The sequence below is a fragment of the Podarcis bocagei genome, assembly GCF_964188305.1.
Source record: "Podarcis bocagei genome assembly, chromosome: 5".
NCBI lineage: Eukaryota > Metazoa > Chordata > Lepidosauria > Squamata > Lacertidae > Podarcis > Podarcis bocagei.
This window is the reverse complement of record NC_138129.1, coordinates 98,097,363-98,116,801: the sequence shown is the minus strand read 5'-3', so window position 1 is coordinate 98,116,801 and position 19,439 is coordinate 98,097,363. Positions and strand designations below refer to the sequence as shown.

Sequence of the window (19,439 nt, the reverse complement as noted above, 5' to 3'; positions counted from 1 at the left end):
GCCTTGCTCTTGGTAGGGATGAGGTGGAGAGCTTTGGGTGAGTGGATGGCGACAGGGTGAGCCAGGCAGTGGGGCTGGTGTCCATGGCTGCTGGTTCCAAATGTGGGATCCCCCAAAGCACAGTTTCCCCTACTTGACCTTCCCCCTGGGGACAGCCCATCTTTGTTAGAAGATGTTTTGCAGCTTTCTCAGTGGGTTCCAATTGCTTCTCCACCTGGTCATCCTCCAGAGCTGACTGTGAACCTTTGCTGTTCCTTGAGGTACCCTTAACCTGCTGCATTAACTTGCTTCATGCCACCAGCCCCCCCCCCTCATTTCTTTGCGTGTTACCACTGGCAGGGTTGCAATCGTAAACATGCTTACCTAGAAGAAAATCCAACGGAAATGTATTGGATTTATTTCTCCAGTAATGTGCATGTTGTATATAATTCTTGGCACAGGATTTGCATTTTTTTAAAAAAATGCACGTAATACGTTTGGTTCCACTCATAGGACTTTGCCTTTGATTCAAAAGCAGATTTGTGATGTGGGAATTTTTGCAGGAGAGATCTAGTTCAGAGACTTCAAGAGTTCCTTGTTCCCTTTTAGGAGGCATTTTCCAATGCACGTGGCTTGGGTTTCGCAGGAATCTTGTAGATCTTTTCAAGATACCTGCTCACAAAGTTGAACACTGGACAGCTGCACAAAAAAATTCACCAAACCATTTCCTTTAGCTGCCTGAGCTGGGGTGTTGAGGCAAGCTCCCCATTCTTGATTCTCATTCTTTTCCTCCAGCACACCACACTTCACCTCAGTGACAACTTTCCAAGGTTCAAAGCCCCCTGGAGACCCTTTATCTCCTTTTCTTCCTACTTAGGGCAGGAATGTCCAGCTGATGGTCTGTGGGCTAAATACAGTCCTCAAAACCATTTTTTCTGGCTCCTGCATGCCATCATAATATTTATAGCCAATATAGTAACAGGTTTGACTAAACAGTCACCGATTTTTCTTTCATCTTGTTTTACATTCAAAAATTAAATGTTGCAAAAATACTCTTTTTAGTATCGCAGTGGAGTAAAGAGAAATGGAACCAATTTTTCCTCCCACTTTAATTGGGGGCAGACGGGAGAAGCCATTTTTCTGGTGTTGATCACAAGCATATCCATTTTGGTCATTTCCAGAACTTTTAATTAGCCGTTCCTTAAGTAGGTGTGGCTGTTTTCCATTGCTGAGCCAAAACATCATTGGCAGCTGTTAAAAGATCTAAAAAACCCCTAGCCCTTCTGTACATCAGTAAATATCATCTGAATAATAACAAAACACTCAGTGTCTCAAGCCTCACATTAACCCTAACAATTTTGAGAAATAACACATTAAAATCTGAGACAATTTTTTTTTGTCTCCCATGGACTTTGATAGAGCTTTATGCCGTTAATTTGAATACTCCTTCCTATAATCTCTGTCATCCAATCCAATGGCCATCAACACAACTTGAGGCAGTGAATGCTGTATATTACTTATTAATGCCGTATATTTCTTTTAACTGAATCTGTTGCTCAACCATTTCATTGGGTGACTTCAGGTTTTCTCTTCAGAGAGAGAGGGGGGGAGGAAGAAAGTCTCCCATATTTGCCACTTACTGCTAGATGCCACACACTTTACTACAGAGCCTTGTCTTCTGAAGAGAAATCAGTTTTGTTTGGCGCAATATACTTTAGACTGCCAGGCTGGAGAAAAGTGTGAATCCTGAAAATGCAGAGGTTGGTTGTCCTATAGCACATTCTACTGACCCAGATACTTGAGGGCCATAACATCAGGTCTTGTTGCAGCCATCAGAACTGACCTTTCAGCTTAGTTGGTTAGATCCAAAAGTTCAGGGGTGTTGACTTGTGTGGCGAAGTGCTTGCTTAAGTACTTGTAGCCTGCTGGGATTTTTTATGAAGGCCTAAGCTCCTATGTGGTAAATTCTCTGTTCCTGAAGAGAAGCCAAAGCATTGGCCTTTGACAAACTAGGATTATTGGCTTGCTGAGGTTTTGATCTCTAAGCAAAGGCCATCATGAACTCAGTCCACACCTCTTAACTTCCATGGTTGATGGGTGGCCCTGGCCTTTGTGCAGTCACTTGCTGACAGTTTTTTGTTTTTAAAATCAAAGCTGATTCCTAACAAGTCCACAAGTAAAACTAAATGAGCTGGCCAGCATGGTATCTAGAAAGGGGAGGTGTGACTGCTATAGATGATATCCTAGGGCAGCAGAAGCTTTAAAAACTATTCCACCCCCACTTTCCCAGAGACCTTGGGCAGCCAATTTGGCCCTTGCAATATGCAGAAATGTTCACACAGGAGAGGGATCAGAGAGAACGGGCAACCTTTCCCCCACTAAATGGATTTTTTTGTGTTCACCCAGTTTGAAAACAAGCTCGCAGTCTTGGAGAAAGGGGGGATTGAGCACAAAGTTGCCAAGACACTTCTCAGCAGTAGCTGGCTCTCTCCCGCTCATATTTTCTCCAGTGGAACGGGTTTCAAGTTTCTACTTGAAGGTGGGAAGAGTAGGTTTTGAGGCCCCTCGTGCCCTCAGCAATCAGACTCACTTTGCTGTTTGCTGTTAGCGGTTGACACAGCGGGATTATGGCTGGGCTCTAACATCCCATTAACTTAGCTATTAGCAAGGTTTTCTTTCTTCACTCACTCACATTCCTCTCCTTTGCTTTCAGCAAGGGAGCCTCCTGTCTCAGACTGGGGTTTGGCTGGGAAATCAGCCACAGTTTTCTTTTCCTGGTTTAATTTTTGCTTGTTAGCTAAGGAGCTCCCCGTTCAGTGAATGGAGCTCTCCTGCCTGCCGCCTTGCCATGCAAAAATGGCAGAGAAAGGTGGCCTGGCCATTTGATCTGTCGAAAAGTGTTTCTTTAAGCAGGGTCAAATACTGTCAGATAAGGTTGATTTGCCAAGGGGAGAACTGTGTTAGCCTTTTGTAACAAAGAGAACCCTAGCAGCTAAGGCATTTATTGTGACCAAAACTTTGGGGAGGAGAGCCTACTTCACCAGAAATATTTATGGCAAAATATTAACACATTCATTTTTCAGAATTCTAAATAGTGTGACTTACTCATTATGAAAAACAACAACCCAAGTTTACTTTTTATAACAAAAAGAGTTATTATTTATAGGCAACAGTGTTTCGACATGTATGTATGATATTTAAAAGACGGAACAGTTCCTGGCCTGTATCCCATGGCCTTAGATATTAGAAACAAGGATGGAATAATGAAAAGAAGGGGGCATCAGATTCAGCCCCCTCTCCCACATTTGACAGTGTTCGATAACGGTCAAATAATTGGTGTTCACTTTGAGAATGTTTGGCTGCTTAATTGACAAGTATTCTTAAAGGACAGAATAATCATGAAAAAAAGATGGAAGAACGCCTGTGGAAATGTCTGTAACATACACATTAAGGTAAAGGTAAAGGTACCCCTGCCCGTACGGGCCAGTTGTGTCCGACTCTAGGGTTGTGCACTCATCTCACTTAAGAGGCCGGGGGCCAGCGCTGTCCGGAGACACTTCCGGGTCACGTGGCCAGCGTGACGAAGCTGCTCTGGCGAGCCGGACCAGTGCAGCACACGGAAACGCCGTTTACCTTTCCGCTATAAAGCAGTACCTATTTATCTACTTGCACTTAAGAGTGCTTTCGAACTGCTAGGTGGGCAGGAGCTAGGACCGAAAGACGGGAGCTCACCCAGCCGCGGGGATTCGAACCACCGACCATGCGATCGGCAAGTCCTAGGCACTGAGGTTTTACCCACTGCGCCACCCGCGTCCCAACACACACATTAGTGGCAGTTAATTTTCGGGGTGTCTTTGCTGCAGCCACTTCCTTTTGGGACGAGAAGTAGACTTCTGCCCCCCTCCCCAAAATAAGTTCTGCTGTCACTCACACTTTTTGGGTGTGTACGCCTTGAAAGGCAGCAGTAGAATCACTTTTCTGTCCAGCCTGCTGCTTCAAACATGTCTACTCGTGAAAGAATGCATCTTGTTGCTGAAGCTCATCCTCAGGAGCAAAGCAGCAGACCGGGAACGACTTCAACCTGAATCCCTTTTTCCTAATGAGCTGGCATGCAGATTGGTATACTTACTCATAAGTAGTTCTGCTGGCAGGAAGGACTCTAGTCGGCTGCATGGATACTCTAAGGTAGCTGAGTGGGCTTCCTCTCCCATCTGTTGATCTGTCATAGGGTGCTCACCTTGGGCTGGAGCTAAAGATGGTCAGCTCTACAGAGGCCATTCCCAGCAGCAGCAGCAGCAGCAGAGCCAGTCTTCTCATGATGAGGAACACTATTTGGAACTTCTCATTGGAAAAGTTGGCATTTACTTTAGCTCAGGATTCCACTCCTCTCTCTGAGTGACATTGAATGCTTTTGCTGTTTCAGGCGGTGTGGTCCTCAATCCGGCCTATTATGGTATGCCGGGTCATACAAATACCATGATCCATGAAGTGGGACACATCCTGGGACTCTACCATGTCTTTAAGGGAGTAAATGAAAGGGAATCCTGTGATGACCTGTGCAGGGAGACGACACCATCCATGGAGACTGGAGATCTTTGTGCTGATACAGCACCTACTCCCAAAAGCAAACGCTGCCGGGATCCGGATCCGACCAATGACACTTGTGGCCAGACCCACTTCTCTGGAACTCCCTTCAACAATTATATGAGCTACACAGGTAAGGAAGGGGAGGGGGAGAACTTTTTCTTCACGAGGTTCAGAGAGGGGCTTCAGATGAATGGCATGTCAGCCTTTGAATCCAGTGAGATGCTGAGAACCTCTGCCTTCATTTTCAGAATAGTAAGTTGGGAGGTCTCAAGATTTCACAGATAAGCATTAGGTGAAGAAAAGAGGGCTGTGTTTTTGAAAATCTCAGTAATCAAAAGGCAAATCATTCAAGAATCACATGCATTTTGTTTCCAGATCTCATGAATTCTAAATCACCACACCCTTTCAAAGGTTTTTTAAAGCTTCTCATCACCTAGGAACTACTAGTGGGAGGGATCTTGTTCACTGTGCCTGGCAGAAAGGCTCAGCTAGAGAAATACAGCTTGCCCACCACCACTCACGTGCAACTTGCTTTGCAGTTCCAATATTTCAATGTACCATATTTTTCGCTCTATAAGACTCACTTTTTCCCTCCTAAAAAGTAAGGGGAAATGTGTGTGCGTCATGGAGCGAATGCAGGCTGCGCAGCTATCCCAGAAGCCAGAAAAGCAAAAGGGATTGCAGCGATCCCTCTTGCTGTTCTGGCTTCTGAGATTCAGAATATTTTTTCCCCTGTTTTCCTCCTCCAAAAACTAAGTGCGTCTTGTGGTCTGGTGTGTCTTATAGAGCGAAAAATACAGTATTTTCAGCATGGCCCAATGACTGGATCCCATAGTTGGCAGTAAAAAATAAATTTCGCTGTCTTGTATCTACTCCAGAGTAATGACATAATAACACAGTGACCAGCCACAATTATGAATGGAGGTCAGAACTATAAGTAAAAGTCTGCTGGAAGCAATGTGTTTTGGCTGCACATTTAAAAGCAGAGGGAGCCTGGTAGACTAACCCAGTGAAGACGAGTCAAGGGCCACCTCTGTTTTGTGCCTCCTTGCCAGATCTCCACCGGTTACAGAATATGGGGAACAGTCTGAGGCAGATCTTAAGGCCTGAGCCTGTTCATATGGGAAAAGCCAGTTCTTAACGTTCTGGGTCGTAGGCCATTTATATGTTACCTCCAGCCCCTTGAGGGGCTCTGCAAGACTGACTACTGCTCTGTTAGTCTTTTCCTGGTTCACTTTGCTTGCAGGGGCAACTGAGGGGAGGGGAAGGCAAGAAACGGTGGTTGGGAAGGCTACCTATACCTACCTCAAATCTATTGTAAATAATGTGTAAGTAGATAAATTCATTTAAGAAGGGTCCCCTAAAATGTCCCTTACCCTAAGAGCTGCATAGGAGAATACAGTTGCTTCAGTACTTTTGTATGAAAGTACTTTTGTAGTAGCAACATTTTCTCAGAAGAGCTCTTCCCTTCCAAAAGTGTCTTCTGTCTTTCTGCCTCATTCTCAGGAGTTGGAAATCTTGATCAGCACTGTTCTGAGGGGAACCCTTATGGAAACTATTTTCTGTTTTGCAATGAGCGAAATTCATTTAAAGACAAGGTTTACTCACTCAAAAATATGCAGTGTGAACATTTGTGTGTAAGACAATCTCTACAGCATTAGAGACAGACAATCCCTCTATATGCTGTAGACATAGTCAACACTCAAATCCGGGATGTGTTTCTGCACCTAGAGGGTGCGACTGTCTTCGTGAGAAGAGCCCATGTTTTCTTGTGAATTGCTTGCTTCCATTTGGTGACCTTTGCTCTGGCCTGGAGATACTAAAAGCAGGTGTCCTGTATCTGCTGTCCTTTTGACCTGACCCCTCTGTTGTGGTTGGCCTCAAGTGACCATGGCAGACCCCCTGCTACAAAACCAACAGCTCCAGCCCATGCATGTCTGCTAAGAAGAAAGTCCCTTTGGATTCCTTGGGGCTTACTCCCAGGTAAGTGTGCAAAGTATTACAGCCCAAGGCATCTACATTTTTGAGGTCACAATTCTATGTAGAAGCAAGCTCCACAGAGTGGGTATTACTTCTCGGGAAATGTGCATTCCTCTTTGGCAAGCTCTTTAAAGGAACCAAAAATGCAAAGCAAAGAAGATATGGATGCAATGAGCTAGCAATCCTCATTCAATCATGTGGAAGACAAGGAAGGGAGAGGACAGAAAAGGGTAGCATGGACACGATTGCAATTACACATAATTTGGCTTCGTTATAGTTGGCAGGACTGCCAAGGGGGGGAAAAAGATGACCTGTCTTACTTCTATGCTGTTTTGGGCAGCTTGATCTGTAGGAATAAGCAGAGAAGCGTATGAGGATTATGGGCTTAAACCTAATGGAGAAGATTAATCTGTAGGAGTGACCTGATGGAAGCTAGAGAGCAGATCCTATGTATAGTTAGTGCCAGGAACTATGGATTATGTTTTCGTAAGTGCAGCATCAAAAGTATGTATTTGAGTTCCTCCCTGCCCAACAAGCCTGGCCCTCTTAGCTCTGCTGCCCAATGCAGGTGGCCTCCCCTGGCTCTGAGCTTTGGCGCTGGGTTGACTCTTCTCTCATCCTGGCTGATAACAACTATTTGTTTTCAAGAGTCATGCATTCATCGCTGAGCTTTTGAGCTTCCTTCTTCGAAATGCCTGCCCTCCGTCTTTAGTGTTCCTTGATGCAACAAGGGCAACATTCCTGGCTATTCGTGAAGAAGAAGTCTTGCGCTTACTTAGCACCTGTGATGAGATTAAGCAGTTGCTGAAGGACTGCCATCTGTTGGCAAATGGATGGCATAACATGCTCTGAGAATTCGTAATTTCCTCTCCAGAGTGGACATACTGGTAGATACTGTATGTTTATATTAGGAGAGGGATGGAGGGTTCATTCCATTTCTGGTCTGTGTCACTTTCAGATGTGGAAACTCTACATTTGCTAGGGATGAGGGAGGAATTCCATTCAGCTAGCATTTATAGGCAAACCTACATAATTTTCACTTTTTAAAACAGTATGAGGAGCAGCTTTCTATCTGCTTTGCATGAACAAAATCTGGACTTCTGATTGGCAAGCCCTAGGCTCAGTGGTTTGGACCACAGCGCCACCCGCGTCCCTTTTCAAGTAGTATGATACTGCTTTAAATGGAAACTGCGGAGCGGGCCTCAGTGTGAGCTAAGCCAGAGGGTCATGCTGCTTCCAGTCTTCCTAAGCACCTGTGATGTGAAGGACTGTGCTGCCCCAGAATCTTCTCTGATGCACAGAGTATTCTGGGAGGAGCACAGGGGTGGAAGACCAGGTCACTGTGGGAGGCACACAAATCCTACCTGACCCCCTTGCACCGAGGGATCTCTTGCCCAGGCTGCCCCACCCTCGCCCCCCTGCTGTCTAGCACTACGTTTCAGTTGCTTCACCAGCTGCCTCTCTTTCTCCCACAGATGACAACTGCACAGACAGTTTCACCCCAAACCAAGTGGCTCGGATGCACTGCTATCTGGATTTGGTGTACCAGCAGTGGAGTCAGGGCAGGAGGCCCACTCCTATCCCCATGCCAGCGGTGGTCATTGGGCAAAGCCAGGAAACCCTTACCATACACTGGCCACCCCCTCTTAGTGGGGTGGTTTATGAAAGGTAAGAGAGGAATCTTTGCGGAAGGGGAGGAAGGCAGTCGTAGCTGAGTGTGTACGCAAGGGGAAAAGAACATCTCTGTGAATTAGTCTTGCAGAGGTTTCAAGGGCTGCCGGTCCCCCTATTCCCCACCTGTTATTCTTTGTTTCCATGAGTCATATTTTTCTGTTCTTCCTTTGTTGCAGCTGTGAACACTCCCCAATACCATGCAGCTTTGCAACCTCTGCCTTTAATATTTCCCTTCCCCAACTGCTGGCATCCCTTTGTCTTCGCTTGCCTTGCTCCTGTGTCTGAAGGAAGTGTGGGGAGATGCCCTCATGCCACATAGGATGCCAGCAGCAAAGTGTAGCTGCCTTTTAAAGCCATGAGGCAGAATATAAATGAAATGTAAATAAAAATTAAATACAAATAAAACCTCTCCCTTTTGGTCTAAATTCCTTCCCAGAATTTACACAACTGTTAGCTTGGGATATCAAAGGAATCAGTCAGAATTGACTATCCTTTCCTTCACCTATTCAACTGCCATTGCACCACAGACTCTTGGTGTGAAATTTACTTTAAATTCTCTACGTTGTTGTTGGTGGTGTGTGTGTTTTACATACACTATACGTAACTAGGTATGTAAATTCCTTTGCAGATATGTTATTTACATATTTGCTGATGTAAACAGGTGCCTCTTCCCTTTCCTTGTTTCTGCTGAAATTTGTTCTCCCTCTCTCTTGACTCTCTGTCCAGTTGGGTGGGAATCTAGAGTGTGTGTTCCTGGCGTTGAGCGATCGGGACAGATTAGGGATTCTGCTGGCTTACCACCCGCCTTGCTGCCCAGCAGTCTCCCTGCCTAAGCTGACAGAGCTGGTCCCGGAGGCAGTGCTGAAGACTCCCAGACTGTTGGTTCTGGGGGGCTTCAACATCCATGCTGAGGCAACCGTCTCATGACTGCCATGATGACCATGGGGCTGTCTCAATATGTCAACGGCCCAACACACATGGCAAGCCACACTCTGGACCTTATTTTCTCAACTGGGCAGGAAGAGGGTGATCTGAGGGATATTGACATCAGTCTCTTATCATGGTGAGATCACTTCCTGATGACCTTTAGGCTTTCAGCACCTTTTCCCCTCCGCAGAGGCAGGGGACCTATTAGGATGGTCTGCTCTCAGAGACTGCTAAGAGTCAATGGGCTTCCAGACAGCTCTGGGGGATTTCCTGCCTGATAGGACTGGTGCTCCTGTTGAAACTCTGGTTGACTCTCTGGAACAACTGAATGGCTCGGGTCAGTGACACGATCACTTCTGTGCACCCTCTTTCACTTTGCGGAGCCTGTTTGGCTCCTTGGTCTACTCCAGAGCTTAGGACGATGAAATAAGCTGGGAGACGGCTTGAACGCAAGTGGAGGAAGGATCCATCTGAATGCAACCGAACAATGGCAAGGGCTCACCATCAAGTCTACCCAGTGGCAGTGAAGGTGGCAAAGAATGCTAAATGGTGGTTAATTAGAATTGGAAGCCAAAACACCTGATCTCTTTGTGCCAGTGTGAGGGTATATAAACAGTATCACTTTGTTTACTTTGTGTGTGTGTTTAATGCTTTGTGGGTGGAATAAATAATCATTTTTCTGATCCTTAATGAAGCCCAAAATCTGTAGTCAGAGGGTGAGGCAGGTTCCTCACTATGTGCCATGATAGGACTGTGGCTCTGCATGTATGTTGTGAAATACACGTGGCTTTCCTATGTGAAAATACCTGTGTAGGCAAATGCTTTTGCTTGGAACAGCCTGCCATGGCAGATACATTTTGCAGATCTTCCTTCTGACCTTGCCCCACCCTCTCTGCGTATGGTGTTCCTTCCCATACTACCCGCACGTACTTGTTTTGATGGGAAAGTGTTTATTTGAGCATGTGTACCTCAGGGAAAGCTGAACTTGGCCTCCAGCGTAGGAATTCCAGAATGCAAAGAAGGTGATAAAGATGAGCTGGCAATTCTTCTCACTTGTTTGCCAGTTGGCAAAACCTTCTCTGAGGCTTTATGTTTGAGTCAAGTTGGGGGGGGGGGAGGAGAGAAGAAACGTATTAGTACAACAGAAAACCTGATCTTGAGCCTTCTGCCGTAACCAGCATAAGATATAGGCAACCTTAGTGATAAGTGCGCTTGTGTACTTCGGAACTCTTCCCTTCCCTCCCCCACCCCCACAGCCCTGCTATAACTTCATGGCCAGCACAACGCATGTCCTTCTCCTCCTGTAGGGCAACTGGATTAAATTAAACATATATGCATGCACTTGCTTGCTTTATTTTTCTTCTTTGAAGGTCTCTCCCCCCCCCCCTGCGACAGCTGACTTGAGAGTCATGGAACATTTAGGTCCTTAGGTGCCCAGAGGCAAGTGACTAGTGCCATCGGTAGGAATTTGAATTTTTTTGCTGGGTGAAAATTCCTCACTTAAGATAACTGAAAGGCCCATTCGAAGAAGGAGAGTCACCATATTTTAAGCACTTAAAAGTAAACAGCATTTTTTTTAAAAAAAATCCACTTACCGTATTTTTCGCCCCTAGTTTTTTTTTGGGGGGGGGAATAAAGAAAGAAAAATATTTTTCCCCCCCAGGCGAGGGGCTGGCGTGGGGGAAGCCCGAGCTTCCCCCGACCCCAGCCCCGAGAACAGCCTGCTATCCGGAAGCCTAGGGAGCCCAGCGGGAAGTTGCGCCGGTCTCCCCAGGCTTGCGGAGAGCTGCGCGCCCCAGGCTTCAAAATGCAGGCAGCTCTGCGCAACCCTCGGGAGACCGGCGGGAGACCGGCGCGACTTCCCGCCGGGCTCCCTAGCGTTGCGCAGAGCTGCGTGAAGCCCAGGACTGCAGGCAGCTCTGCGCAACCCTCGGGAGACAGGCGCGAAGTCGGTGTGCACCAACCCCTCTCGCTCTCCAGGCTTCAGCGAAAGCCTGCATTCGCCCTATAGGACGCACACACATTTCCCCTTCATTTTTGGAGGGGGAAAAGTGCGTCCTATAGGGTGAAAAATACGGTATTTACTTCTGTAGCAACCTCCTCTTTTTTGCTTTTCCCTCAACGCACTCTGACATTTATCTAGAATGTTACTACCACAACCGTCCGTGAGTCCCGTCTCTCTGGGACCATGGGATGCCTGTCTGTCTAAGAGGATAAGAGGAGCCCTCCTGGCTTAACCCACCTAGTCCAGCATCCTTCTTTCACTGGGGCCAACCAGGTGCTTCTGGGAAGCCCACAAAGCAGGGCAGCCCTCTGCTCTTCAGAGGCAAAACCACCTCCAAGACTGGAGGGAGCACACAGCCGTCGTGGCTGCTATCCATCCTCCATGAATTTGCCTAAAACCCTTTCAAAGACATCCAAGTTGGTGGTCATTGCTGCATCTGGTTTCCTCAAGTCTCTGTGCTGGATCCCTACCCCTTCCTGTGCACATTTCTTGTCTTAAAGCTTTTTTATGACCTGGGCTGACCTTATTTTTCTATCCATATTTACCATTCTGGTCCGGCTGGTTGAGAGAGATAGGAACACCCCCCCCCCCAATTTGTATGTAGTGTCTTCCCAGTTCCATTCTGCAGTACAAGGTAGTAAGGAAGTTAGTAAATTTTTATTTATACCCCGGCCAAGACCGGGCTCAGGGCGGCTAACATCAAATATCGAATACATTTAAACACACTCAAACAATTGATTAAAATACAGCTTAAAAAATAGAATCAGGATAAAATTAAATGACTGCCCATGAACTGCAACCATAGGGGTCGGGAACCTCAAGCATTCATCAGGGCCAGCTATCCATGTTGGTCCCACATGAGCCGATAAAAGGGCCAAAGAGATAACTTACAGGGTCCCATGGGGGGGGGGGTGTGTGTGTCAAACTGGGCCTGGACCAAAGGCTAGGCGGAACAGCTCCATCTTGCAGCCCTTGAGGAAGGATGTCAAGTCCCGCAGGGCCCTGGTCTCCTGAGATAGAGTGTTCCACCAGGCTGGGGCCAAAGCCGAAAAGGCCTTGGCCCTGGTTGAGGCCAGTTCAACCGCCTTGAGGCCCGGGACCTCCAAGATATTATTATTTGTGGACCATAAGGGAAAGCTGCTACTTCTCAGGCAAAGCACAAGGCATGGCAGTCACTGAACCTCCATTGAAGGCGCCATGCAGAATGCTGAGGTAAAAATATAATAGCAATGGCACATGCTCCTATCACTGGGATATCATCTTAGGATAATTTTAGAGGTGTGTGTATAATGCATTCGTTATTTCATTATTCATTCTTAATTTGTAATCCACTTACTGCCAAAATAGAATTCTTACTGCGTATTAAAATGAGTTCCACAAACATTAAAGTATAAACCTCCATAATTAAAATACACAATAAAACAGTCTTATTAAAAAATTAAAACATCCATATCCATCATTGAAATATCAGCTTATATACATTTTCAGAGGAATAGTTATGGCAAACGTTCCATCAATGCAAACATTTCAGCTTTCCAGATGGATCAATTTCTCTCTCTCGGTCCCCTGTGCACTGTTCAGGGGGTGCACAGACGTGGGCTGCGAACGCTGTGGGTTGCGAATGTGCATCCCACATGGATCACGTTTGCAACCCGAGCGTCCATTGTAAATAAAAATATTTCTGTCCTTGAAAACATCACAGTGCATTACATGGCACTGAGCAGGTTCTTAATATCAGTGGTGCTGCAGCCAGGCCACAAGCAACATTATGCGCCATTCCACACTGGGTGTGGGGATGGGGTAGGGACGTGTCTGCCCTTGTGGAATCTGGCCTCACAAACCCATGTACGTGTGGGAATGTTCAGGGAGGCAGGAGAGGATATATTGTTTAATTATATCCTTTCCAACTTGTGTTAACAAGTTCTACAATTTAGCAGAGTAACATCCCCCGTTTGAAACTTGCACAGCGGATGCGTTTGTTCAGGCTCGCTAAAGCCTCTAAAATAAGTTACCTGGTAATTTCCCCTTTAGTCCCTCATAAAAGAAATAGACACAACACAGTTTTCTCTAAAAGTATAAAAGAGTTTACTCACTCACATTCTGTTCACAGATGGATCCCAGAAGGCAGACTTAAGTTACAAAAGTAATATATCTGGAAACTATCTCATAAGGAGATAGTTCCTTTGTCCTCTCTTGACTGGGAGCCAAGAGAGCTTCTTAGGCTGATACTTCTTTGATGAAAATGGAGTCAGAGAGAGAGAGGGCTGCCTTCCCTGTGCTTTTGTTACCTGCACAGGTGAGGTCACGCCCACCTCTGGTCACATGCAGAGGAAGTCTGTCCAAGCCTAGGAGGAAACAGGAAGTTCTGTCCGGCTGGTCCAGACATCCCCTTTTTATGTCCACTCTAGGGATGTTGTACTTGACTGCTCTGTGTTTCACATCCCACAGTACGGCAGCTCACCAAAATGCCTGCGCTCATACAAATACGCGTGTCTCGTCTGTCAATAGGAATGGTCTGTTATACCTTCCACCCTGAAAAGGAAATGTTTTTACTGCTAGGTGGAAGGACTTTCAGGATGTAAAGCAGAGGTCTTCTGCTGTAAGTACAACAAAATGGCAACTGCACAGACCTCCCCTCACCCACTCTATTGGAGTGTGTGATGTTTTTACTGGATCCAGGACCTTTAGGGTGCAAGGCAAGAGGGAGGTGAAAAGGCCCTCATCTTCTGCCCCATAAGCACCTGCAGTTCCAGATCCTGAACAGGTTCACATCTTATTCTTCCAGTGAAAGTTGGGGCCACTGAATTTATTTTTATTTATTAAATTTCTATACCACACTTCCATCCAAGGATCACAGGGTGGTTTGCAATAACCATTGGAGTGCACTAATACAAGTTTGTCATGGCCTTTGGCTAGAACAATAAACTCAAGAACGAACTAGCAAACAGTGTGGAGGAACCACCAACTCTCTTCCACTGTAACGTGTTTCTTAGTTTGCAGCAGTGGACCACAGTTTGTGCACGTCTTGTATAAGGCCTTGGGAAATCATGAGTGTTGCCATTGAAACTGCGTAGCTTGTCACTCGAAGTCTGACTTAGAAGAGATTGAACAGAGTATGTTTTTCTCTCCTCCTCCCACCCCTCCTTCCCCTTCTCTCTCTCTCTCTCTGTCTTTTAGAGAGACAGGGAACCTCTGTGGAGACTGCGCTGAAGATGGGACATTCAGCCAATACGTACATGAGGCCTCCTCACCTCGGATCTGTGATTCCTCTGGCTACTGGACTCCAGAAGAAGCAGTAGGTAAAGTTCCCAGCCCTTCTTCCTGTAACAGATGGGAGCTACAGATAACCTTGTCTGTTTCATTTTCCTTTTCTTTAAAAAAAAAGGTTTATCCTCCGTGTTTCAGACATTCATTTAGGATAGTTTTGCAGCCCTAAATACACACAAACATAAATCTCGCCTCTTCATATAGGCAGAAGCCTATTAATGTTTGTATCTGCTTCTGTAATCATGGACAGATGCTCACACGCTCTAATGCTGGCACAGATATTTGGGTTTTGCCTCCTCATTTTGGTCCAGCCCTGGTCCTTGTATGCAGTCCTACCCCTAAGGTTGTGAGCTGCCCAGCTCACCCAATTCTCCCCTGTTCTGTTTTTCTTTAAGGGCCTCCAGATGTGGACCAGCCCTGTGAGCCCAGCTTGCAGGCTTGGAGCCCTGAGTTCAATCTCTTCAACGTGAGCATGACCACCCCTTGCCCTCAGCCTCTCGGCTGCATCTTGGAACTGCATTTTCTGCATCCTGTTTACCCGGAGTCTCTAATGGTATGGACAACCTACTTTTCTACGGACTCGCCCAAGGCTCTGTCAGACATTGAGATCCTGACAGAGCACGGGGACTCTGTACACCTGGGGCCCATGGACACTTTTTGTGACATCCCCCTCACGGTTAAACTCAACCTTAACAAGAAGGTGTCTGGCGTAAAGATCTACACGTTTGATGAGCAGATGGAGATAGATGCTGCACTTCTGATATCCATGCCACAGAGCCCGCTCTGCTCCAACTGCAAACCTGTAAGGTACAGGGTTCTCCGGGACCCCCCGTTTCTGGATGGATCCCCAGCGATGGTGACGCAGCCAGGACGAAAGTTTACTGACATGTGAGTGAAGGTGTTAGTGTTCAGGAACGTTCTCTTAGCTGCTGGTTCCCAGGGACACCCCAGGCCCCTTTCCCTTTGAAAAGCTTAAATTAGACTAGCTTTTTCAGCTATGAGGGGAAACATATGGGAAGTACGGGAGAGCCAGTGTGGTGTAGTGGTTAAGAGCGGTGGACTCATAATCTGGTGAACCGGGTTCAATTCCCCACTCCTCCACATGCAGCTGCTGGGTGACCTTGGGCCAGTCACACTTCTCTGAAGTCTCTCAGCCCCACTCACCTCACAGAGTGTTTGTTGTGGGGGAGGAAGGGAAAGGAGAATGTTAGCTGCTTTGAGACTCCTTAAAGGGAGTGAAAGGTGGGATATCAAATCCAAACTCTTCTATTCTGCCCAGTTGCTAAGCTGAAGCCACTTACTGGTTTTGGTGTCTTAGCCAGTGAATACAAAAGCAATGGGATGATTGACAAGCAAGTGGTGTTTCGAAAATAGCCGTATGCTAGTGTTCACCCTGTTAAGAAGTGGTTCTCAAGCTTTCTTCTCTGGGCCACACTTTGAGAGGAACAATTTGCTGGCACCACACCAAACTTTACATTGTAAAGAAATACATTGGCAAACTAAAAACAACAACTCATAGCAGTGCTTGATTTTGAAAATATATTTATCAGTATTCTGCAAAAAAATACAAAATACTATACCACGTTACACTGAAATGTTTAAATGTTTCTTTAATTGTTCTTGAACTTTCCCCCCACCCTTGCCGCCCTCTCCTGCCACACCGGTTTGGTGTGCTACAGCCTTTGGGAACCACTGCTTTAAATTAAAGAGCCCCTGTCGGATAATAAGAGGGAAGTCCCTGGAATCTGGTGCTGCGTTTGGAGATCAGCTGGAAATGGGGGGGGGGGGGGCTTTTGAGCCTTTTGGACGTTAGCTGCCCATCCTTAGCATACATGGGAAATTCAGCTTAGGAAGAGGCAGGAAAGTATTCTGTCTTAAGTTTTGACTTCTGTTTGCTTCTGCAGGGAAGTCATGGCAGGCCAGCTGTATCGCTACCAAGTGCAGGCTGTGGCTGGAGCTGCTGTAGGTGAAGCCTCCCCTCCTCTGTTCCACATCCATGGCTCTCCCTATTGCGGGGATGGTAAAGTAAGCAGGTGAGGAGCCCTGAGATCTGAAAATGTTGAGGTTTCTTTCTTTTACTCACCCCATTTTAACTGCGGCCTCATCTATCAAAGTGTTCCTGCTTTCCATTCATTCATGTGAGTATAGGGGGGTGGGGGGGATCTGTACTGTTAAGTGATACGCTGAACCTCTTCTCTTAATTCCACAAAGCTTTCTGCTTTCATATTCCGTTTTCCTAGACACCCACAGCAACTCATGGTTTTGTCTTGGATAGCCTTGCTTTTAGGAATTGCAGACAGGAGGTGGATGAGCGTTCCGATGCACACCTGAATGCATCTCCAAATGAAGATGCCATCAGTTGCTTTTAGGGATGCCGCTGCCACCTGTCACTTATTACTTTCATCCTCATTCTTATATGCCTAGATAGCCTGTGGAAGAGTTTGCATAGCCAGAGAAATTAGATTAGATTGAACCTAAATCGTTTCTGTGGAAGTGGAGTCTATGAAATTGTCTGCATCAGTGGAGAATAACTTCTTTGTGGGGCTGCTCTGAAGGACCTTCCTGGGGCGGGGAATGGGAGGGTGTGTGAAACCTAAAATCCCAAACCCCTCAAGAATAGTCTTATCTCAGGGGTCCCCTTGTGGGGATGGAGCTCACTTTCCTTCCCCTTTAATATTTCAAATTAATAATAGTTTTGTTCATTTATGTACTTGTCCTGCAGCTTTCAGGTTTGTGGGCTGACCCCTTTCAATCAATCAATCAATCAATCAATCAATCAATTCACTACCATTTATATCCCATTTTTCTATTGTGAGTGTTTTCGTCCCACCAAAAGACCTAGTTTCATATTACCTTGGAGCGAGCGAGACACCAAGAGATAGGGGTCAGGAGAATGTAAAGCTCTGGAAGGAGCACAAATGGAAAGGAGAGAGATAAACAGGAATAATGAAGTGCAAGCATATAAAAGTATGCAGTAGAATTTTAAATTGAACGTGATAAGGGAATGCTAGCCAGTTCAAAGAGAGCAGATGAGAAAGAACATGGTCCTATATATTAACAAGAAAGATGAGCTGTGGAGTGAAAAATAGACACCCATTTTGGAATAAAGAAAGAGCAACCAGAAAGGCCTAACAAAATTAATGCCTAGATAAAAATAAGAGAAAAAACGAGTTTTAACAAATTTTTAAAAACAAAAAGATCCTAACTGTAAAACAAATAAGCAGAAGTAAAAAAGTTGCACCGTTATTTTATTTTTTTACATTCCTTCTTGTGGCAGCAAAAAATATAATGCAAGCTGATTTCATCAGTGGCTGCACAACATGTGGGGACTCATAATGGAGAAGCTGTTGTAAAGGATTAGAAAACATTAAAGTATATGAAGCTCTTGGCCCATGTTAAAATGCTTTATAAGTGCAAAGTATTACTATTTTCTTAGAAGTCTTGCAGAGGAATGTGATGATGGGGATCTAATAGAAGGAGATGGTTGCTCCCGAACCTGCAAAAAAGAAAAGGGATTCCACTGTGTCGGTGAGTTTAGAAAAGCTTGTCTGTTCTTTGTTGTTGTTGTTGTTGTTGTTGTTGTTGTTGTTTAAAAAAAATGACTATTCATTTTGTTCAATTTCTTTGTGGGGTGGGGGGAGGGAGAGAACTAAAAATTAAAACACAGAATCATATTGTTGTATCCTTGCCTTCTTTGTCTGCACTCTTCCGAATCCAGTATTTGAGGTTTGACAGAACCTGGAAATTTATTGCTGCAGGTGAAGAAGCTTGGGAACTGTGGGGCAGGGCTTCATTTGTCCCAGGGATGACCTCAAGGTCCTGATAGCTATTTGTACCTCTGAATCCGTATGATTGAGGCTGGATCTCTATCGATAGGACTGCAGAACTGGGGGAGAAATTGAGATTTGCCAATCTATTTTAAAGTAGCATTTTGAGGGTGTAAGAATGTCTTAGGAATCCATGCTTAGAGAGCAGCATGGGGAACTGACTCCTAGAGAGGTTCAGCCAATTTGCTGTGCAAATGTCAGTTTATTGTTTTACAGACTCTTGCAGATGCTAGAGGACATTACATTTTTTTGTGCTGAGAAATCTAGGCAAGACCTTGATTCCTAAACAGTTGGTGGAAATAGCCAGGGATTTAGACATCGGGGATATCTGAGGACGCTCCAGTAACTGGTGACATAATATTTAGTGACAGTCACCAGCGTAATTGCACCTGGTGACTGTGTTTGACAGTATAAAAACAAGTAAGAGAGGGTGGATGGACTCAGTTGAGGGGGTCAAAGCATTACTCAAACATAATGGCAGGCCAGAAGTGTGAGTTCAATCAATTGATTAATTTCTATATCATCCATCATCTGGAGATCACAGGGCACCTTTCACTATAAAAATGCAAAAACGCATACCAATACATAACAATATTGTGCCAGTATTATTATGGAGGGCTGTTTGTAAGACTCCATGAAGACAGTACTCGGGGGGTGGGGTGGTCAGTGCATTTATGAATTGAGTACCATGCATAAAGGAACACAAAGAGAGAGAGAAAAAGATTCTCAAGAAAATTCATTTGTTTAAAGAATAGCAGATGTAATGAACGGAAGATATTAGAGATGGGAAATAAAAATGTAATGATGGTCTGTAAATAGATATTACTATGAATTTAACAACAAAAGTTTGAAATTTAATTGAGGCATTTAAGAAAAAAAGCAGAGGGATATGAATTTGCTGAACTAATTCTCAAAAGGGATACAATAACGGGAGACGTGAGGAAGTCGGGAAAATAAGTTAATGGAAGATTAGAAACTAAGAAAGAGGGAATTTTTTGTTTTTTGTTAATATATGTGTTTTTAACTTCTTTTTCTTTTTCTTTTGATGTGTTTAATGTTTGTATTTTTGTATTATTGCTTTTTTGTGATTTTGTACTTTCTTTGTCTTGGTATATTTTCTTGAATGTTTTTCTATAGTGAAAACTTAATAAAATACTTGTAAAAAAAATAAGAAAAAAAGCAGAGAGGAACAG

At 45.2% G+C, this 19,439-nt stretch overlaps 1 protein-coding gene across 1 annotated transcript in view; it reads left to right on the top strand.

The window, feature by feature from the left end:
• Positions 1 to 19,439, top strand: part of PAPPA2 (pappalysin 2) — a 126,358-nt gene that overhangs the window by 36,427 nt on the left and 70,492 nt on the right. The window contains exons 4-9 of the mRNA XM_081194270.1: positions 4,403 to 4,696; positions 8,022 to 8,214; positions 14,330 to 14,451; positions 14,815 to 15,307; positions 16,324 to 16,452; positions 17,856 to 17,947. Coding sequence (XP_081050396.1) covers positions 4,403 to 4,696; positions 8,022 to 8,214; positions 14,330 to 14,451; positions 14,815 to 15,307; positions 16,324 to 16,452; positions 17,856 to 17,947 — 1,323 coding nt within the window. The remainder of the gene's footprint in view (positions 1 to 4,402; positions 4,697 to 8,021; positions 8,215 to 14,329; positions 14,452 to 14,814; positions 15,308 to 16,323; positions 16,453 to 17,855; positions 17,948 to 19,439) is intronic.